The following is a 20,800-nucleotide window of genomic DNA, read 5'->3' on the forward strand; positions in this document are numbered from 1 at the left end:
CTGTACATCTAATCACCTCAGCTTTAACGTGTTTATTGACTACATTTGCAGGAAGATTGTCTTTCATAGCAGTGAATGCATAAAAAGATGAACCTTCTCCTAGAAACACTAAGAATACCCATCCTAATATTTAGTGCTTCTTTGTACAAGCAAGAAAAACAGATATTATTTTCCAGTAGCTGAAACTGTAGTAATGTACATCACTTCACTTCAGAAGAAATTATAATTCCAAGACTGTAAAGGATGTTACTACAGAATGGCATTTGCTTTTTCATCTGTTGAATGATTAAAAGATTATACGCAGTTCTCTGTATTAAGTCATCATACTTTTTAAAGTCTTTAAATACTAATCATATGTATCTTCAGACCTTCAATCTGCACAGAGCAAGTGATGTCAACAGAAGTCTCTACAGAAGTATCATGTAAATCTGATTCAGAGTCAAGACATAGGCTGTGTAGTGACAAGTCACCTGAAAAAGTCTCAGCTTAAAACCTCCTGACTTTCTTTCCTTGATTATCCTGTTCTGGAACTGTTTTTACACTGGTATGTTAGTGCCCTAATGTAGAATTCCTGAACTTTTACCCATGGCTGGCAACTTTCCTTGTAAAGTTCCCTCCTGATCTCCAGCTCACGCTTTCTTGATCCATAATTCGAAGGTATAGTTCTCCTGCTTGCTGTCACTGGGAGGCAGGTAATGTAAGGGATTAAAGAACCCTTCCTTCCACCAAGGGGAGAAATCCTCCTATTGTGTCATGTTGTGTAAATGGGCATGCCATATAAACTTGAAAAGTTTAGTAACATTGACTTAAAGCTGAAAGTAAGGAAGCCAGTTATTTTCTCAGCATGTGTTTCCTCTCCTCCTCAAATTATACTTTATTGATTAATATTTTGTATTTCAAAAGAAAAAAGTAAAATGTATGGAAGTTAATAGCTGAGGTCTGGCCACTGGGCCTCCCTGTGTGCACTGTTCTTGTGTTCAGTCCATATCAAATCACCCTCTTTGCCCACCATGCTGAGGTGCGATTTGGCTCTGACTGCCTTCTCCAGTGGCAGTCTTGTTGTTACAGTCGTGATCTTGTCCTCTTGTTTGCTGAGTGTGCAGTTGGTAAAGTTCAGAAAGAAGAGATCATGCTGGGTTATGTTACATTGTCAGAGGCTTTTGCAGAGGGCCAGGTCCTCAGATATAATCTTTGTGTTCTATGTCTGCATGGGAAGGGTGTGTGATCTCTAGGCACAGAGTGGAGCCACCCTACAGTCACTCTCATTTGCACCATTGCTCCTGAGGTATTTTCTAACATTTACGAGTCACTGAGTCATTAGGGCATTAGACTGAGCCCACTGAACCTTCCCATTATTGCTTTAGGTTATTGTGCCACATCCTTTCCAAACGCCTAGCAAGAGAAACAGAGCCCACCAACCCCGTAAGTAACCAGAGAAATCTCAACATATGCTGACCGAACTTTAAACAACAATATGCCATAGACCTGATCCAGACTTAATGAAGGCGGTAGAAGATTGTATTTCTTTTTCAGTAGCCTCTGAACAGAATCTTAGAGCACAAACATGTCTTGTGCTACTCAGGGCTTGAAAAAGCATGAATCCTAGCAAGGAGCTTCATTAGATTTCACTTTTTGACTTTAAGCAACTGCAATACATTTTTCTGTAAAGCTTTCACTTCCGTATGCTGAAAAAATCTGGTTACAACTTAACCTTTCCTAGTTCAGATCTCAAATTGGAGAAACTACAATGGGAAGAGCATGAGAAAATGTCCCTTGATAGATAAATATTTTCCCATAGCATCTTGACTGAAACATCTCTAAAATCTGCTTTTTGGTATGATGAAGTAAGCTATGGCAGATAAATTCATGCTAAGGAGGAGGTGAAGCAGACCAAGTTGCATACTAAGTGTGTTTAATTTGTAGCTTTGTTGTTTAGCATTTGGGTTCTCACTGAACTCTGAATTCCTGGTGAGTGGAGTTACCTTCAATACAAGGGCCTTGGGCTTCTGCAGGAGCTGGCTTGTCATGGCTGCAGCAAGCAAAGCCTGTTTCATTGTGCAATTTCATAAGGTGGTATGTACCTCTTTTCAGAGTGGTTCATGACTCATAAACATCTTGATACTTCTTTTCCCTCAGTACTTCCCAATTGCTGAACTTACAACTATTAGAAATAATTCTGTTCCATTCTAGTGGTATAATCTTGAGGTTTTATACAAATAAACTTAATCCTGTATCTGTTACTCCCGTCCTTACAACCACCTACATCTTTAAATAAAGTATTTCAATTCTTTTCTGTGTTGATAGTGACACAAAAAAAAAAAAAAACAACAACATTATAATGGATTTTATTGCACAAACTTTAATTAAAAGAAGACACTCTCTAATGAAGAAACAATAACCTCATTTGAGTCTTTGACACCATATCCCATAGCGTTTTCCTGGAGAAGTAGGCAACTCATGGCCTGGATGGGTGTACTCTGCAATAGATAAAGAACTGGTTGGAGTGCCAGGCCCAAAGAGTTGTGGTGAATGGAGCCAAATTCAGTTGGTGGCCAGTCATGAGTGGTGTTCCCCAGGGCTCAGTATTGGGCCCAGTTCTGTTTAATCTCTTTATCAATGATCTGGATGAAGAGATTGAGTGCACGCTCACTAAGTTTGCAGATGACACCCAGTTGGGTGGGAGTGTTGATCTGCTGGAGGGTAGGAAGGCCATACAGAGGGATCTGGACCAGCTGGATCGTTGAACAAGGCCAAGTGCCAGGTCCTGCACTTGGGTTGTAACAACCTCAGGCAGCGCTACGGGCTCAGGGAAGAGTGGCTGGAAAACTGCCTGCCAGAGAGGGATCTGGGGGTGTTGATTGACAGCCAGTTGCATATGAGCCAGGAGAGTGCCCAGGTGTCCAAAAAGACCAACAGCATCCTGGCTTGTATCAGGAATAGTGTGGCCAGCAGGACTAGAGAAGTGATTGTGCCACTGTGCTTGGTGCTGGTAAGGCCCCACCTTGAATTCTGTGTTCAGTTTTGGGCCCCTCGTCATAAGAAGGACATTGAGGTGCTAGAGAGAGTTCAGAGGAGGGCAATGAAGCTGGTGAGGGGTCTGGAGCACAACTCTTATGAGGAGTGGTTGAAGGAATTGGGACTGTTTAGCCTGGAGAAAAGGAGGCTGAGGGGAGACCTTATCGCTGTCTACAGCTACCTGAAAGGAGGTTGTAGCATGGAGGGTGTTGGTCTCTTCTCCCAAGTAGCAAGTGATAGGATGAGAAGAAATAGCCTCAAGTTGTGCCAGGGAAAGTTTAGATCGGATATTAGGAAAAAATTCTTGACTGAAAGGGTTGTGAAGCATTGGAACAGGCTACCCAGGGAAATGTTGGAGTCACCACCCCTGGAGGTGTTTAAAAGGCATTTAGACAAGGTTCTTAGGGACATGGTTTAGTGCTAGAGTTGGAGCTGACAATCCTGAGGGTCTCTTCCAAGTGAAATGATTCTGTGATTCACCTTTGGACACTGCTTAAGTTTCCCCTCATTTCTAGCCAATCCCTCAATCACATACTTACATTCTTGTAAGTCACATTGTAGCTGTTAAAATTTATAATTAGTGATGAGAAAATTTATTAGAAATCAGTGCTGCAGCACATACTCAAAAACTGTTCTAAAAATATACTTCTTGCTAGGCCAAAGGAGGGGGAAAAACTGCATTGTCAAGAGTTTCACTTTGCGACAGAAATAGTTGTCTTTGAAACGGCCTTCAGAACTGTCGCATTTACACCTAACAGTCAGGCTTGTAAGACTTTTATCTTGAGTTGTTTGGCTGTCTTAATCTTGACTGCTTTTACAATAATCTCTGCAGAAATATGCAATGATTAGTACAATGTGTATTTCGTGGGAATTATGACTCATTCCAGGGTAAGCTGCATTTGCGAGTGATATTCACTGCACCTAGATTTCAGTAACTGGTTCTGGTCCCCAAGTTAAGAGCCTTATCTTTATATGCCCTCTAAATACATGCGGGAAAGAGACCCATTCTACTGCAAAGTGATTCAGAGCAAAGGCTTTTGGGTGAGCTGAGTTATCCTGGGAGTTTGTCCTTTTGAATTGGTCATGTAGGGATAACACTGAATTCTAGGGACAGGGTGCTAAACAGTTCTTCTGCTTAACTGTTTGGAAACTTCGGAGAAGTTCATAGAAGTTCATGTAAAACATGCACAAAGGTGGTTGTCAGTTTATTCATCAGCATTAAAAGCAGGGAGTATCTTATAGTTTTCTTCCATTACTTTCCCTGATTGCCCAGAATTATGTCACTTATTTTCTGGTTGTTCTATCCTTCTCCCTCTGACTCATCCTGCCAGTGGGAAGGCAGCTGATAGCAATCCCTCAGGCTCAGCTCTGCAGAGCAGGCTGTAGCACAGAGGAGGAGATGACCACACCAGCTTGACAAAGGCAATATGAGGAGCAGAGTAGGATAGCTCCCACAGGGTCCAGTGCTGCCTTGGTCAAAGTCTCCAGATGAAATGTTTGTCAAAGTAGGGGCTTAAACCTGAGGCTTTGGAGTTCCAGAGTAATCTTGAAGCACTTCAAGGCTACTTCAGGCTACTTCTTCCCCTCCTGAATGCGGGCTTTGTTGTAGCAACAAGCAGCGTGTATTCTTGCACTGAGGACACTCCTGTGTAGGATGGCTATGCTGCAAACTGCTCTCGGGTTGTAGAAGGAATAAAGAGTTTCTGGCAGCAGAGATCTTAAACAGATCTCTAGTCCTGTATGTCGCTAGAGTGATTCCAGTCTCCTTCTATACAATGCAATGGGCAGCAGCAATACCTGAATGGAGAATAGTTTACCTCCTGAAGCAAAACAGGAGAAAGTAGTTCCTCCTGCATTCAGGACTCCCTGAGATTAATGCTCTGTAACTGCTACTTTATTGTTACATCAGTCCTCTTGCTCAGCAGCTAATTTCTCCTGAAGGTGGGATATCTAACAAGGTATTGCTCACTTTTGGAGCTTCCCCTTTGTCTTCTCGGTATGGTTCTGACTCTGGACCAGGGGCCTGACTCATGAGGGCAATAAAGAACTAGTCCTTTTAGAGATATTTAATTTGCTTATTTAAGAACACATATTTTTCCCTGAAATTTGTCATGGATGCAGCTATTTCTTGAACCCATTATGAAGGATCAATAATTTGCATTTTTGCAGGACATGGTAAACCAGCACAGACTTTGGCAAACAGATTGTGCAGACCAGGACGTGACCCAGCTGGGCATCTCTGAACCAAAAGCCCTATGGCTCTGCTGGGCAGCACTGTGTTCTCAGCAGCTCTGCATAAGCTTGAGCCCAGCTCCCTGAGATGGCAGCTGGTGCTGTGCAATCATTTAAACACAGAGGGAGCACAGGTTTGTCTGCAAAGCATTGTGCAGATGCAGCTGGAGTCTATCAATACACTTTCCTAAATTCAGGTACAGATTTTGCATAGATATAAGGCTATAGTTTTATCTAAGCATATTTCACCAGATACATCTGTTGAAGACAAAATTTTGATTTTAAGTGTGAATTATCATTGCTCTGTGCAGCCTCCAGAGAAATAGAATCATCAGAATGGCAGATCCTGTACAGGTTTCTCTGTGCTGCTTCTTTTCCTTTTGTCACTTTTAATGGTATTTGTAACTGCTGGGAGGTGTACAGCTGTTCCCACCTTCACCTTACAGTTATCTTTACACCCAGACTAAGGCTAGCCATTTTCCTGTCACTTCTTAGTCTGTACATGATTCTCCAACCAGTTTAGGCAGAGAGTTCAAGAGGGCATCATGAGTCACACTTCCCTTTTCATGGTATTTTTGGAACTATCAGAAATCTTTTAAATACATTCTGACAATTTGAAGAAGAAAAAGCTGCAGTTGCCTCATTTTGATTTAACTGAATCTTGAAAGATAAGCAGGGGAGTGTGAAGGAGGATGCACAGAAACAATGCTGCCTTGACTCATTTTCTTGTCCATGCTGGGTTGATGTTTCTGGCCTTTAGCTGCTTCAATTGCTTGTCGAGCATGGCTGCAAGATCTAATGCCTCCAACAAATAATTTCTGAACAGAACAGAGAAACATGATTATTTCAGTTCACAATGTCGATGTGCATGACAATAACACAATTTCAGCATTGATGTCAACAGCACTGATCGGGTTTTTTTAAGTGGTTGGAGTTTTAGCAATTGAAGCAGTATAACTGCCCTTGAGGGGTCTGTGCCCTTTCACAGCAAAGCAGAAAAATATTGTGTTCTGCAAATCTGCCGCTCTGCTGTACTCTTGAGAATGGAGAATATAATCTGGTTTAACAAGCGCTAGTGTTCTCATAATGTCAGCTGAAGAGGATTACAGGAGAATCTATTTTATGTAATTAAACTCCCTTGGCATAAATAGAGATCATTTCCTTAAAAGAAAAAAAAATAAATACAAAAGTCTCTGGGACCGGAGCATTCCCCTCCCTTCCTGCAAGGCACTTATTAACTTCTTACATTAAATTAAAAATTATAATTGAAACGAACTTGGGAAATATTGCTCTCTCACTGATACGCAGTAACATTTTTTTTAAAAAAATAAGTGTTTTTGGTGTGTAACAATTCCACCAGAAATGGAAAGCGTAACTTGACAGATGTCTTGTTTTGGGTCTTCCTTCAATAATGGCAAAAATAGAACAGTAGAGCATAATGTAGTCCTGCAGTTCCCGTGTCCTTCCCTTGTGTGCACGTTGATAGGTCTTTCTCAAAGTCATGCTGATGTTAGATGCATCCTATGGACACAAAATGACCTTCATGCAGAAACAAAGGAAAAATTCTTTCAACTGAATAAATTGAAACTTTCAACTGAAACTGCTCCTATAAACAGGAGCATGGGTTGTAGAGGGGACAGATTTCTATTGGGGGGTAGGATTTTGCCTGCACCTCTGACTTTGAATCCAGTAATATCCTTTAGCTGGTAAATGCGAATCAAGCAGCAGCAGCAGCAGACCATGCAAGGCTGAAGAGTTCTTTTAATTCTTAATATCACCACGTCATTTTTAACACAACCTGGGGGTACATACAACCAAAAATTGTCTCACATTGTTATTGCAAGGACAGTACTAGCAGAGCAGCTCTTGCGGTACAAATGTTTCCAAAGGAAAGGGAGGAAGAGATTGCACCTAGGAGAAGTCAGTTGCTTTGCATCATCACTTTTGATGCTGCCTCTTGTGTTCCTGTGTGTTTTCTGCTTCAACGTATTTAAATACATACCAAATACAGTCCAGTTATGGATTTATTGCAGCAAAATCCACCTTTGTTCCCTTCCCACGGACATGGTCTCCTCCCGCATCTCTTGTCTGTTTGTGCTGCTCATGTGGAAATAGGCCCACGCATTGCAGGTTCCATGTTGCATGGCAGCAATAAGGCTCTGGTACTGCACTGTGTAGTAGTCCTGTTACTTTTCACCTCCAGGTAATTCAGCCTCACCATCATCCTTACAACTGTATCTATAACAGTCTTTTTTGGCCTGTAATAAATACTGAAAGAAATAAAACATTTGGAAGCAGGTTGCTTTCCCATGCAGCTCCAGGGTTCTAACAGCAGTTTGCAAGTGGTCTGCAAAATAGCTGGGTGTAAAACTGAGAAGATTTGGTCCCTCTCTTCCATCAGGGCAATGTAAATCCTGTTGTTCCATACTGTTAATTGTGCTCCGTGGTCACTTAGCTTCCACACTGGGTATTGGGCTGCAGTATTGGCACAGAGGCTGTGACACTGTGCTAGCTCTTGCAATGAAGTCTTATATGTTTGTGTTTTGATGTTAAGGTTGCAGAATGAGTTGGCTGTGGTGGGTATGAAACTCCCGCCTTTGCACTATGGGCAATGCGAAGACTCCAGTGGTAGCTGGCACCTGCCTAAAGGACAAAAAAACTGCTCTGGTACTGGCACCTGGCTGAGGACAGGGCAATCTGTCACTCTCAGGGAGTGATCATTAGAGACAAGAGGAACTGTAAGAAGTGCTAGATTAAGGGCACTTGTGCCTGCGCTTCCATCACCTGGATCTTGGTTGCACTCACAGTTTGGGAGAGCATTATTTACCTGTTTCGTCCAGCCCCATTTCAGTCCTGGCAGTCAGTAACTGATGCCAAGTGGGTGTCTGCCTGACTTTCTGTAGCTGCATCCCACATCAGTGCACAGCCTGCATGACCTGAAGTAGCACCCATGAACTGGGTGATGTTTGTGGAATGGGTAGGGCCCATCAAACTCTGCAGTAAATCTTACTGTGGGAGTTTAGAAGTCCTTAGCTTGCCCTATCAGTGTGATGTTCATTCATTCTAACTTTCCATCTTGCTACAATTGCACTCTCTTTCCTGTCCTCTGTTCACGGCATATTAAAGTTTTTGCCTGGGTAGAAAACACTGCTTTTACTTATGCTATATATCCAATGTCAAAATTAAATAAAGGATTTCCCTGGTCTTGTCTAGAATCAAGGTAAAGAGTGAGTATGTCAACACAATTTTCCTGCTGTCTCAGCCTACCAAGGTATACATTCAATGTGCTTGAACGGTGGTGCCTTCCTACCTATAGTATCAACAGGAGTGAGGTCATACCAGGAGATCACATTTACTTGGTAGTCTTTCTGTGCTAGTGCTGTATTGCACATCTGAGCTTGATTTAGTTTGTGAACTCAGCTGTTACTTATGTGGTTTCCTTTTCCCTGATTTTTCTCATCTCACAGAGCAAGTATAACTAATGAAAGTTGTAAACCTTGCATTCTCTGCTGCTTTTGCTTTGTTTAGCAATGCCTTTACTCTTGGATAGAGAATGATCCAAGTCTCTGGGAATTTTCTTGCTAATTTCTATACAACTGCATGAAGTTTTCTTTGGTTTGATTAAAAGAGAAAAGAAATTTCACTTTAATACATACTTAATTAAAGTTTAACCCTGAAAAGAAAAATACTTGAAAATGTGTTGTCTTATTCTGTATGATTTTTTTTCCTGTAGAGTCCAAGAAATTTCTTCTTGGGCAGGGCATATTTCACATAGCCCAGTGGTTTTGTAGCCCTTTGCTCTACAGTGTGGCCATCTCAGCCAGGCTTTAGAGGATTGTCGTTACTAAGCTAGAAACGTTTCCATCCTGAATGCTTTGTCTGCATCATCCTTTCCATATTATTTGATCATACACCCCTGGTTTTGTCATATCCATAATTTTTATCTGGGTCATTTTTCTTTTTACAGGTAGATGCCAGAGTTTGACTGTTATATGCTTTATAAATATGTTATGTTCCCTGTACTGCATAGCTCCAGTCCTGCAGCTGATGTAGGAGTGTGATCAAGCAGGGATCTGTACAGTAAAATAGTGCTTCATGGTATCAGTTGTGTGATCAAATCATAGATGTCAAATTGTCAAATACAGGTCTGCTGCACTAAGAGGCTATATCCTGTTATTGAAAGATTCATGTGTTTGAATTCTAACAGTGGAAAGCTGGAATGTTTTGGCTGAATTGCCTTCAAGATGGTTACAGTTGCAAGATCTGTGATTCCTTACATCAGGAAATTGCATGTCTTTCTTTTCTAGATTTGAACGTATTCATACAAAGAAAGGAAACTACACTAAGTCACTAGTTTCAAACCAGGAAGAGGTAGATGATCTAGCAACCTTGGAGGTACTGGATGAGGTAAGAACCTCCTTTTTCACACTTCCCTGAGGAGGGGTGATCACATATTAAAACATAATGGTGTGCTGTTGATTTTCAAGTTCAACTATATTGTCACACTTCAGTTGTATAAGTAAATGTGCAGTGGCATTTTACTAGTTTATGCCAAATATTTTAGATGAGATTTGTTGTCAGGAATGGTTCCAACTCAAAGCTAAAACACCCTCTGCAGTTACAGCCTTAGACCAAGCAGTATTGTAGCACCATTTGCATAATAGGGTTTATATTGCTGGATTTTGTTGCAACTAAATATCTAGTTTGTAATGATGTGTTAACCTAAAATTGGTCCAAGAACAAGCACCTTCTCCCCTGTTGGTTGGACATCTAGATTTGTCTTAAACCACCTTACCATACTCTACTAGACTGGATTCTCCCTGACTTGCTTGGTGTGGGGATGCATTGACAACAGTTTATGTCAACTGGGGGTCTGACCTGTCATTGCATTCTGGTGAGCTTTTGACAAAATTACTGATACAAATCTTACAGGCTCATCAAAGTTTGAAAATGAATCCACTAGGAGCAGGAGAACATACATACTGGAGGGGAAGTCCGTTGTGTTTATGCTTTAGGCTTCAAAACCAGAAAGAAGAATCAGAACACAGCACATTATCTGCAGGTCTTAGAGGCCATCAGTGGTTGTAAACAAACTGTCATTCTTCCTCTACTAGGCTGTGCATAGACTATAATTCACATTCTCTTATCTGTAAAACTTCTCTGGTATACTGTATCTTCGTCAGTCCAGAATACTAAATGTGGCTCTTGAGCTGGTAAACTGCATAATTCTAACAGCTCACAGAACATCTTCCATCATCCAAGAGCTTGGTTATAGTAACTTAATGTTTAGTTAATACTAATTGAGCTAGTCCAAACTGCACAAAGCTCAGATTTAAACATTTTTAAAATATTGGGAATAGCTATATGCTAGCAAGACTGATTTTTATCTTTTGCCATGAACCATATAAATAAACTGAGCTAAAGAGAAAGAACAAAAACCCCAGATGAGCAAGAAGTATATCACATCTCCTCAGAGGTAGAGCATTCTCAGGAAAGTCCTCAGGAAGCCTCCACCTAAAAGCATCATTTGACTATATGATATTTTACTAATTGCAATGCAATTTAAAACCTCTTTTGCATATGAGTGGTTAGAAATGAAGGCAGGCATGTCTCATGGAAACTTTTGATTAATTGAATTAAAGCAGTACTTATTAACTCATTTTTCTACAGCCACTTGTGGATCTGTAAGTCTATATTGTTCAAAGCGAGTTTGGACACAAGAAATTAGGAATACCAGTATGTTGGAGTGTTACTCACTTTTGATCATGATTAATTGCATTCCTGACTATTTACACCTTCTCCCTCTATCCTCACTCATTGTAATTATATAAATATTTTCTACATTGTCCTAATATGTTTCCCCATGTGATTCAGTGCTCCTGTTCTTTCTCCATCAGAATACAGTAACAGAGCAGTTGCAGAAGAGTTATGCCAAGGATCAGATCTACACATATGTTGGGGACATTCTCATTGCTGTCAATCCATTTCGGAACATAGATATTTATTCTTCACAGGTGTGAAAATCTAGGTTTGGTTCTTTTAAACTAACTCTAATTTCCATTAAAATATGAATATTTGTGTTAAACATAAAGTAAGACCATTCTTGAGTTTTACTTCAGTTCACTCTGAAAAACAGAATTACCAGTACAGTTGTCCCTCCAAGTGCATGTTGACACACATCCTTATTATGTCCTGCTTTTTAGCACAGAAATGAGAAATTCCAATGAATTTATTTTCTAATATCTTTATGTCTGTAGTGTAGATCATGCTTATATCATGTCTGAAGTGTAAAAAGCTATATCTAAGCAAGTTGTCCATTTTAGTCAACGGATAGAAATAGGATTTTTGAGCTTATTGTTCTTCTAGTGACTTTCAACATTAATTCTAAGATGAGGTAAATTGTGCTAAGCTTCATAAGATTTGTTGACCAGCACCTCACAAGTACAAAGGCACTAGCTGACCAGAGCAGCTAGTTCAGAAGCAGTATCTGTACAGACAAGTGCTTTTTTTCAGGTAAATCTTGCCCCTCTTTGTGCGTGGGAGCATTCTGCTTCCCAGAGAACAGCTGTGAATGGCTGGAGGTAGGAGCTGGGGGCATTTCCTTCCACGCCAGCTGGGGAAGCCACAGCTATTTAATTGATCAGACAGTTCACAAAGCAGCCCTGTAAAATTTTAACTTTTGTCAAGTTGCCTCCCCATTATACGAAAGGGGACAGATATGAAAGTCTGATCGTACAATAATTGGCATGATTAATTATCAGGTTCTACAGGTAGAGAAAAGATCTTGAAATTTGACATCAATGTCATGCAAAAATACTAAGAGGATGTGAAGTATAAATAAAACAAAATTGTAAGTTGGTCCTTGATGTCTGGCAACATTAAATTTTCCTCTAATAATTTGAGTTTCATAGCATAATCAGGGCTGACATCATACAAAATTGTGCTTTGTTGTTTTTAGCAGTTCTTACAGTACTAAGTACATACAGATCCGTGGTATAGTGAGTGCAGTAACAGCTCAATCAGAAAACATCACTGCTGGTAACCTCAGCACGCTGTGCGCTGATCTGAAGATAAACCTAAACTCTAAAAAAATATTAAGGAGCACTGATAATGTTTTAATTTTTCTTACACTTAGCATTCCAAACTGTATATTGGAGCCAAACGGACTGCCAACCCTCCTCATATTTTTGCTGTTGCTGACATAGGTTATCAGTCCATGGTGACATACAACTCTGATCAGGTAAAGATGAGGTCTTTTAATTATATCCTTTGCTAGGCTGAGAGATATGTAATGAGCTCAGAGTCATGCTTTTGTTCTGTGCAGTGTATCGTTATTTCTGGAGAGAGTGGAGCTGGCAAGACGCAAAGTGCCCACCTTCTGGTTCAGCAGCTCACTGTCCTGGGCAAGGTACGTTTCAAAGGGAATACTTCTGTCAGTCTTTGCTATCTTAGGCCTGACTGACTGGCCAGCTTGGGTCAGCTGTCCTGACTTTGCCCCCTCCCAGCTTCTCTTGTACCTAGTAGAGCAGGGGAAGCCAAAAAGTCCTTGACTACCCACCAGCAACCACAACATCAGTGTGTTAGCAGCATTGTTCTCTTACTAAGTCCAAAACTGAGTTACTAGAAAGAAAACTAACTCTGCCCCAGCTGAAACCTGGACACTATCTTTTCACCTCCTTCTAAAACCAGATTGCTGTCAGTGGGATATGTTCATTTTGGGAAGTGACCACCATAATTGTCTAAATAAAATGCCATTTTTGCATGTCCCAGGTGAGATTAAAGCAAACTGATTTATTGGTATGGTGCAGCACAGCAGTCAGCAGATGCTAACAAGGATCCTAAAAGCAGCCCAGCCATCTCAGAGTGCTGGACCACAGAAATTTATTAGTTCCAATGCTGTCATTATCATTATGTGTGTTATCTCTTCCAGCCAGTCATTAGTGCTGCAGAGTGCTATATTCTGACAGGTTTCATTACATATATATATGCCTTTCCTCCCAGACGTTTCACATGGTAATGGCTGCCCTGATGATGTCACACTTTACAATACCAACTAGAAGAGGAAAGAAATACTTGAGAATTAATGTAGTTTAGTGATTAGTGATAATTTTAAGCAATATCTTTTTCATATATAGGCTAATAACAGGACTCTACAGGAGAAGATCCTGCAGGTGAATAACCTTGTAGAAGCATTTGGGAATGCAGGCACTATCATTAATGATAACTCAAGCAGATTTGGAAAGTATTTGGAAATGAAATTCACTTGTGGTGGCACTGTAGTGGGAGCTCAGATTTCAGAGTATCTCCTTGAAAAATCCAGAGTTGTTCACCAGGCAGTGTAAGTATAAAAAATATATTTGACTTAATTTGGGGGTTATGGAGTAGGCCTACGCAGGAAATTATCTTGCATCAAAATATGAAGATGGATAACGTATTGGGATTTTTTCCTTATGAATGATATATGAACAGTTTATAAATCTGTAAGCTAGCTGAAAACTACTCCTGATTTTTTTTCATTACCTCCTGAGTTATTTAAACAAATCTCATAAAAATGCATATGTGATATATGAAGTGTATCAGAACGTGTAAAGAATTAAAAACTTTCTAATAGTTGAGTTATAAATTTCTTTGTGCAAGTTTGAAGTATTGTGTTAAGTATATCATTTTAATTTAATTCCTCTATGTTTCCTCTAGTATTGTAGCTTGCTTTGTTTGTTTGTTTGCAAAATGCTTGTTTTCCATTTTGGAGCATCCAGTAGAGTTTGGTTATAAAGGGTTATGGAGGAAATGCAGAACAAATCCATCTCTGTCATGTGTGTATCCTTTAATATAAAATGACAGAAAAATTAAATGGCAATACAATTAATTTAAATTATTGACATGCATTTTCTATCCTAATATATAGCACATCCAGATAAAAAATATTTTGCTGTAATAACAATAAAAGAAATGGACTTCAAGACAAGAAATGTTGTCACCTATTTAAATAATTACCTTTTCTGATCTCTTACTCATTTTTACTCATTTTGTAGTTCAGCATGACCTTATTGCCTGTTGTAGATTTGTGATGTGAAGAACATCTCAGTATCATTTGGAACGTTTCAACAGACAATTTAAAGTTAGAGGCAATTTTATTAAATGGTTTTGTTTTCCCCAGTTGAACATAACCACAGAAACTGCTTTTTGTTTCAGAACAGAACCAGCTTTTTTCTTAAAATGTCATTTTTTTTCTATAACGTTTCATGGGTTTGTTCTGTGGCTGTCAGTTTGTATTTATATTTAGCCACATGCTGAGACAGGAAGTCAGCAAAGCATTTATGTGCTTCAAATGCTATTTATGTAGGTACATGGATGTCTGAATTCACACAGTGCCACTGAACTGTTTAGCGTGACAGCCATGTAGGAGGTTAAATTTTGAGACATGAACTTCCAAAGGCACCTGAAGCTGTTTGTGTCAAGCGTGTTTTCCCCTTCAGGGAGGTCTGAGTGTGGCTGGTCCATACGGCCATGTCAGGGCAGAGAACTGGCATTCAGGTACTTGCATTGCCAGGGCTGTCTGTTCTGCTCTTCTGGGAGAACGTGACTCCCAAACTCACATAGAGAGCTAGGAATGACTTTTTTCAGAAAGCCAGTGATTGATTACCCAGGAAATGGGAAACCCCAGTTCCAGATACACTTAAAGCCAAGGGATTTGGAACCTACAGGTTCCCCTACCTTTCTGAGAAGATACACAAACACTCGGGACACAGTGAGGTTTCAGAGCATGCTAGGCACGGCTCTGCAACCTCATGGTTGCACAGGAGGAAGAGAGGGATCTGTTACCACTGCTTAAATTGGTCTTGTTTTCTACTGCTGACTGTCCACAGTAAAATGACTTGGCCATCTCAGGCTTCAGTGGTGGTTGCAAATTTCCACCTAAGCATCTAGCTCTTCCTCATAAGGTGCACAGGAACCTTGGATGTGCAAGAATAACCCTTTTGTCCTGGGCTTGGCCACCTAAATTTTAGGCAAAGCATACCAAATCTTAAGGCCCTTTGTTGAATGTCTGCTTATGTACTTTCTTGGTTCAGGGCTAAAGGACACAGCAAATATACTGGATTCAGTGAATCAGGAGTGTATAGCTCTCCCACGGTCAGATTTTTTTTAAATAATTGGAGGTTGAGCAGCCCGTTTAATGTGGGTGGGTGAGCAACGTGCAAGATCCCACCCAGCATCTACCAATTGCATCAAAGGCTGAGCGGCATTTAGCTGCTTGTAGCACTGAGCAGCCACCCTGGCAGATTCAGAACAATGGCACAGAAACTTGTGTAATAAAGCTTCTTTCAGAGTGCTCTGTCAGTTTGCATGTCTTCCGTGCTAAAATAACATTTAATAATACCATGTATGTCATCAGTAAATGTAACGTAGTTACATTACTAAACCAGTTTTTTGTTTCTGTTGTTTCAGAGGAGAGAAAAATTTCCATATTTTTTATTATATTTATGCTGGTCTGGCAGAAAAGAAAAAACTTGCACATTATAAACTGCCAGAATATAGACCTCCCAGGTAATGCAGTTTATTTTTTACATAAACTGGTTACTAAGAAATGTGATGTTGTTGAATTCTCAATGTCATTTACATTCTGTATCCATCAACTCTTTCAGATATCTGCAAAATGATCATTTCAGAATAGTGCAAGATTTCATGAACAATAGCTTCTATAAGTCTCAATTTGAATTAATTGAGCAATGCTTCAAAGTCATAGGTTTTACGCTGGAGGTGAGTGCTGATAACCCTTTTTTTTGGTGAATTTTAGTGGCTACCTTAATCAGGAAAAACTTGTATAAAGCATTCAAATAATCTCCCTTGTTATTTTCTTCCTTTAGCAGTATTGTGTTTATGTTTTAGGATATTGCATGGTCAACTTACTGTTATATTACCACATTTAAATTTTTAAGGTTTCAAGGCATCAATAAACTAATAAAATGGTATTAGTGAACAAGACTTTGAAATCAGTGAACATAGCACAGCTGAGTAATTGAGGAAAAAAAAAAAGGCTTTTAGAAATTAAATGCATAGAAAATGGTGCTGAAACTATTTATTAGTCTATAATTTTAGCCCTGTGAATATGAGGCTCATCTTTGTTTTAAGATGAAGTCCATGGTGAGAGTTCTAAAAATTCATTGAGTTGATCTGAGTTTTGATGAACTCAATACATTTTCACAACTCCAGAGGCAAAAGTGAATGAAGTTTTTACATCCCTTTGGAGTGAATCCCGTCGCTAAAGATTAACTGAACCCATACTTTCTTTATAATCCCATATAATTGCTCTACTGGCAATTAAACCCCTCTCCTTGGGCTGTCTTTAGTATAATTAAAATAAAAACAGGCCTCTGGATTTATAAAGTAGGATGCAAGGGAAGGAAATCCCATCTGCACCCTAGTTCTCTCTTCTTAGAAGTGGTGCATCACAACTGTATTTACCTCTGACTTTATTTATCACAAATGATAGTAAGAGTATGATCCATATAGTATCTGTGAAATACAGCACTAGTGCTGCAGAACAGATGTATGTTCTAATTTTCTTGACAAAACTGCGTGTTGTAAGCAGCTTTTCACAGAAAATTGCTCACTTCAGTTGAATATTTCTGGTTTTCCTCAATGTAAATATTTGAATAGCTAGCAGAACAGATTCATTCACCTATTCTGTTCCTCCATACTCATTTTGCATGAAGTCACAGTAGCTGTGGAGTTCACAGTCTTTTTCTCCTCTACATGCTTATTCACAGCTATTGCACTTAGTAATATCCCACCTGTAATACTAGACATCCTTTCACACCTGTACTGTCACCTTTCCAGAAGCAGCGTTGAAGGATCTGCATAGTTCAGCACTCCTAGCAGTTTTGTCACAGCACCAGAGACCTTGATAAGTCCTAATTTATACCATGAAAAGCAGCAAGCCTGTTCTTGTTCCCAGTCCTTTTGTTCACTGGGATGGATGGAAACAATAATCCTGATCATCCAGAAGAGATGACTTTCCTTACATATTGAAGATCCAGTTAGAACTAGGTCACTGGCCGCATTGTGCAGTTCTAACATGGATATTCTCTTGATTGACTCAGCAAGTCACCAGGAGCTGAATCTGTGAAGACTTATCTACCCGTAGAACTACCACAGTTTCAGAAGCAGGCTGAGTGCCAGGGGCAATCTAACTGTGGTTGCATGTGAGCCACATCCATGTTGTCCTGTCTTACATTCTCCAAAGGGGGAATTAGTCTGTCTGAGGCTGTGTATGCAAGAGTGAGGGAACACCGAAGTCCTCTTCCCCCATTAAAGTTCTGATACAGAATGCGTGTGCAGAGGCAATTTATTTTTAGTGAGAAGAAGATACTGGAAGACAAGTTCCTTTTCTAAATTCACTTTTTAGTAATGCAGTCTTAAGCTATGACATTTATCTCAGTGCACAGGGGAGGTTCTATATAAGCATGTTCCATGTTCTATTAGCAGAAAACCTTGGACAGAATATCTTCTCCACTCCAATTAAAACTGAGTCCTAAACAAGGCTTTATTTCTTTGAAATTTGTTTTTGACTGACTGGGAGTCTTTCATAGCAGCTACTGTCAATACTCCCTGTCTTAAAATCACAGTGTTTTATTTCAGGCTGCATGGCAAAGTTAATAGGAAAGGACTGCCTGAGGTGAACAATAATCATGCTGTATGAGACAGATCAAGCCAGATTTCAAACACATTGGAAAAGGGCACAAAAATGTCAGCAGCTGTTTATCCTGTACAGAATAATGGCAGAAGTTAAGCTGTCCTTTTCTTAACATTTCTTCTGAGTTCCTAAGCTTAAAATGAAAACAATTGCTTAAAATGTAGGTAAACTCAGTGCCAATTATGCTGAGCATAATTTATCAGAGTGAGCTTATCTAGTTTGTCTTGCTGTCACTGAAATAATTATTAACTGCTAGATTAATTTCTGAAAGTGTTGAAAACAAGATGAAGTATTCTAGAGCACTTAAGGATTTTATCTGAGTAAATGATGCCTGACATGGTACCAGCAAACTATTTAATAGTAGGGATAAAATACAGTGCAATTATAATAAGTCCATCATTATAAAATACCAATCAAATTTACAAAACTGATTCTTATAAAACTACTATAAAACTTATAAAACTGCTATTTATAAAATATACTATTACTGCATGCCTCAGAATATATAATATCACAGATTCCTAGCTTAAAACCTCAGATGATCAAGTATACTGATAAATGTTCACAGTTCAGATGAAAATTCACAGTTCAAATCTAAGTCAAACCTGCAATGAAAGCACTCTCATTAGTTGCAAATATAACCTTATTTGCCATATATAAGTACTTAATTTACTGTATATATCCCTTGACTGTCAAGACTAGTATTAGCCTATTTCAAGGCAGAATCCCTCTTCAGAACCTACTAAATAATTTGAAATTTAAATATGTTTAAGTAAAATCCATACCAAAGTGCTTCGGTGAGTACAGAGTTCCTATGTGACATTTCAAAGGGTAAAGCGTTTTGGCAAACCAGAGGTGGGAGATCTCATTCTTCTCCCAATTAAACTTTTTCTAATTATGTTGGTGAGCGCTGTTGCAGACCTGTTCTTTGAAGTCCCTTTAATTTCCATGATCAAAGAAACATAGATGCAGATTTTTTTTTTATATTTTGATCTAGGTATTATATTTTTAGGCACAGTTATGCTTGTAGACACAGTGAAGGGTAGATATAAATAACCTCTGAATTCCTTCTGTGTAAGAGGATTACACTCACCACTGTTTTGTGCTTCCCCTGTTCCATGTCAGCCCTGTCCCATAGACAAGTATAGAAGAGAGATGAGGCTGTAGCTTACCTTGCTCTTTTTAGGTGTCTTACACTTGAAAGACTATGCTGAGAAAAGTTTTCCTAAAAGTCATGGGCAGGAGGCAGTCAAGAGAGGGACAATGATTGTTCCAGGCTTAGGAAACAACACACATGTGTGCCCATCACACAAACCGAAGTGACGATTTTGTCTGGCTATTAAGTGTTGCATCTTTTTTAATATACTTTGCAGGAACTTGGAAGTGTGTACAGTGTGCTGGCTGCCATTTTAAATGTGGGTAACATTGAATTTTCTGCAGTGGTATCTGAACATATGATTGACAAGAGCAACATTTCCAATCCGGTAGCCCTTGAGAATTGTGAGTGTTTTTTCTTGATTTGAGATTTTTTGTTTAGTGTTTTGATAGCAAATTTCTTTTATTGCTTGAGAGTTACCAATGAAAATTGTATTCACATGGAAGTTTTGCAAGAATAATTAAATGCTGGGGATAGATTAATTCCAAGCCCACCTGAATTCAAATGCAAAATGAAAAAGTTGTACATGTTATGCACCTTATTTGACTAAACAGTTCACTGGCATTCAGGAAATATGACTAATACTGCAGATGCCTGAAAAGAAAATCTTTGGCATTTTTCCAGAGTTACTTGGACATTTGATGGAGAACCTCATTAACACTTTGAATAGCTTTTCTCCCCATTTTCTTTCTCAGATACTCATTACTTATGGCTCACCAATTCTTTGGAAGGAATACCTTATGTTATAGGCTGCAGGGAGGCAGAAGAGGGAAAGAAACAAAGATTCTCAAGTGTGATTTCAGAGTGATTACAGGTGTGGAGATAATGAAGTCTTCATGCTATCTGTTTACACATTTTCCTGCCATAAATAGAAAAATATTGTGCAACTGGGAAAGAAGCAGTAAAAGGAGGACAGCAATGACTTACATGGATGGATTATAATTGAGAGAGGTATTCACACCTCACAAGTTACATGCTCCTGACATAGTCACCTTGATTTCTCTGTAGACAGTTTGGAGGAATAGCCCTCTTTATAAAGCAATTTAAAACCTAAAGGCCTCTGCTTTTAATCACGTACTCAGTGACTGCAGTGGAAGCTGGGAATGCTGGTGACTAAATTAGACACTGACAACTGTTTGGTGTGAACACCCTTATTAAGTCGTAGTTCAAGACTTTGGTTTAGCCCTTATTTATAATACGTTGCACTTGCAGCCTTGATTGCAAAAATGTATGTTTCTCCTTCCAAAGTCTGCCTCTGAGCCCTGCCTGTGACCTTCCTTCCCAGGCGCATCCTTACTGTGTATCCAGGCAGATGAACTGCAAGAGGCCCTCACCTCTCACTGTGTGGTGACTCGAGGAGAAACAATTATTCGTCCCAACACTGTGGAAAAGGCCACTGATGTCAGAGATGCCATGGCCAAAGCACTGTATGGCCGCCTCTTCAGCTGGATAGTCAATCGCATCAACACTTTACTCAAACCTGACAAACATTTAAGGTAAAAGAAGCTTTTCCATGATGGAGAACAGTATCACCTACAAGTGTTCTCATCTACTTTTTCTCTGCTACCTTTTTGTTTCTGACACCATCATGTTAAAAAAAAAAAAAGCTTTTCTCTTATTCGTAGTATGCAGTGAAAATATAGTAGATATGGATAGCACAGGTGTCTTGTGCTTTCCTGTTTGAACTTCTCTCACTTGACCCT

At 39.5% G+C, this 20,800-nt stretch overlaps 1 protein-coding gene across 8 annotated transcripts in view; it reads left to right on the plus strand.

Moving 5' to 3' along the window:
- Positions 1-20,800, plus strand: part of MYO3A (myosin IIIA) — a 118,836-nt gene that overhangs the window by 53,610 nt on the left and 44,426 nt on the right. For all 8 annotated transcript variants that reach the window (XR_011737763.1, XM_071805248.1, XM_071805249.1 and 5 more), the window contains 9 exons: positions 9,555-9,654; positions 11,145-11,261; positions 12,383-12,487; positions 12,572-12,655; positions 13,383-13,585; positions 15,694-15,792; positions 15,891-16,005; positions 19,315-19,441; positions 20,383-20,593. Coding sequence is in view for 7 of the 8 variants with exons in the window: in XM_071805248.1 (XP_071661349.1) it covers positions 9,555-9,654; positions 11,145-11,261; positions 12,383-12,487; positions 12,572-12,655; positions 13,383-13,585; positions 15,694-15,792; positions 15,891-16,005; positions 19,315-19,441; positions 20,383-20,593 (1,161 nt within the window). In the remaining variant the exon portion in view is untranslated. The remainder of the gene's footprint in view (positions 1-9,554; positions 9,655-11,144; positions 11,262-12,382; positions 12,488-12,571; positions 12,656-13,382; positions 13,586-15,693; positions 15,793-15,890; positions 16,006-19,314; positions 19,442-20,382; positions 20,594-20,800) is intronic.

This window comes from Patagioenas fasciata, chromosome 2 (assembly GCF_037038585.1).
Source record: "Patagioenas fasciata isolate bPatFas1 chromosome 2, bPatFas1.hap1, whole genome shotgun sequence".
Taxonomy (NCBI): Eukaryota; Metazoa; Chordata; class Aves; order Columbiformes; family Columbidae; genus Patagioenas; species Patagioenas fasciata.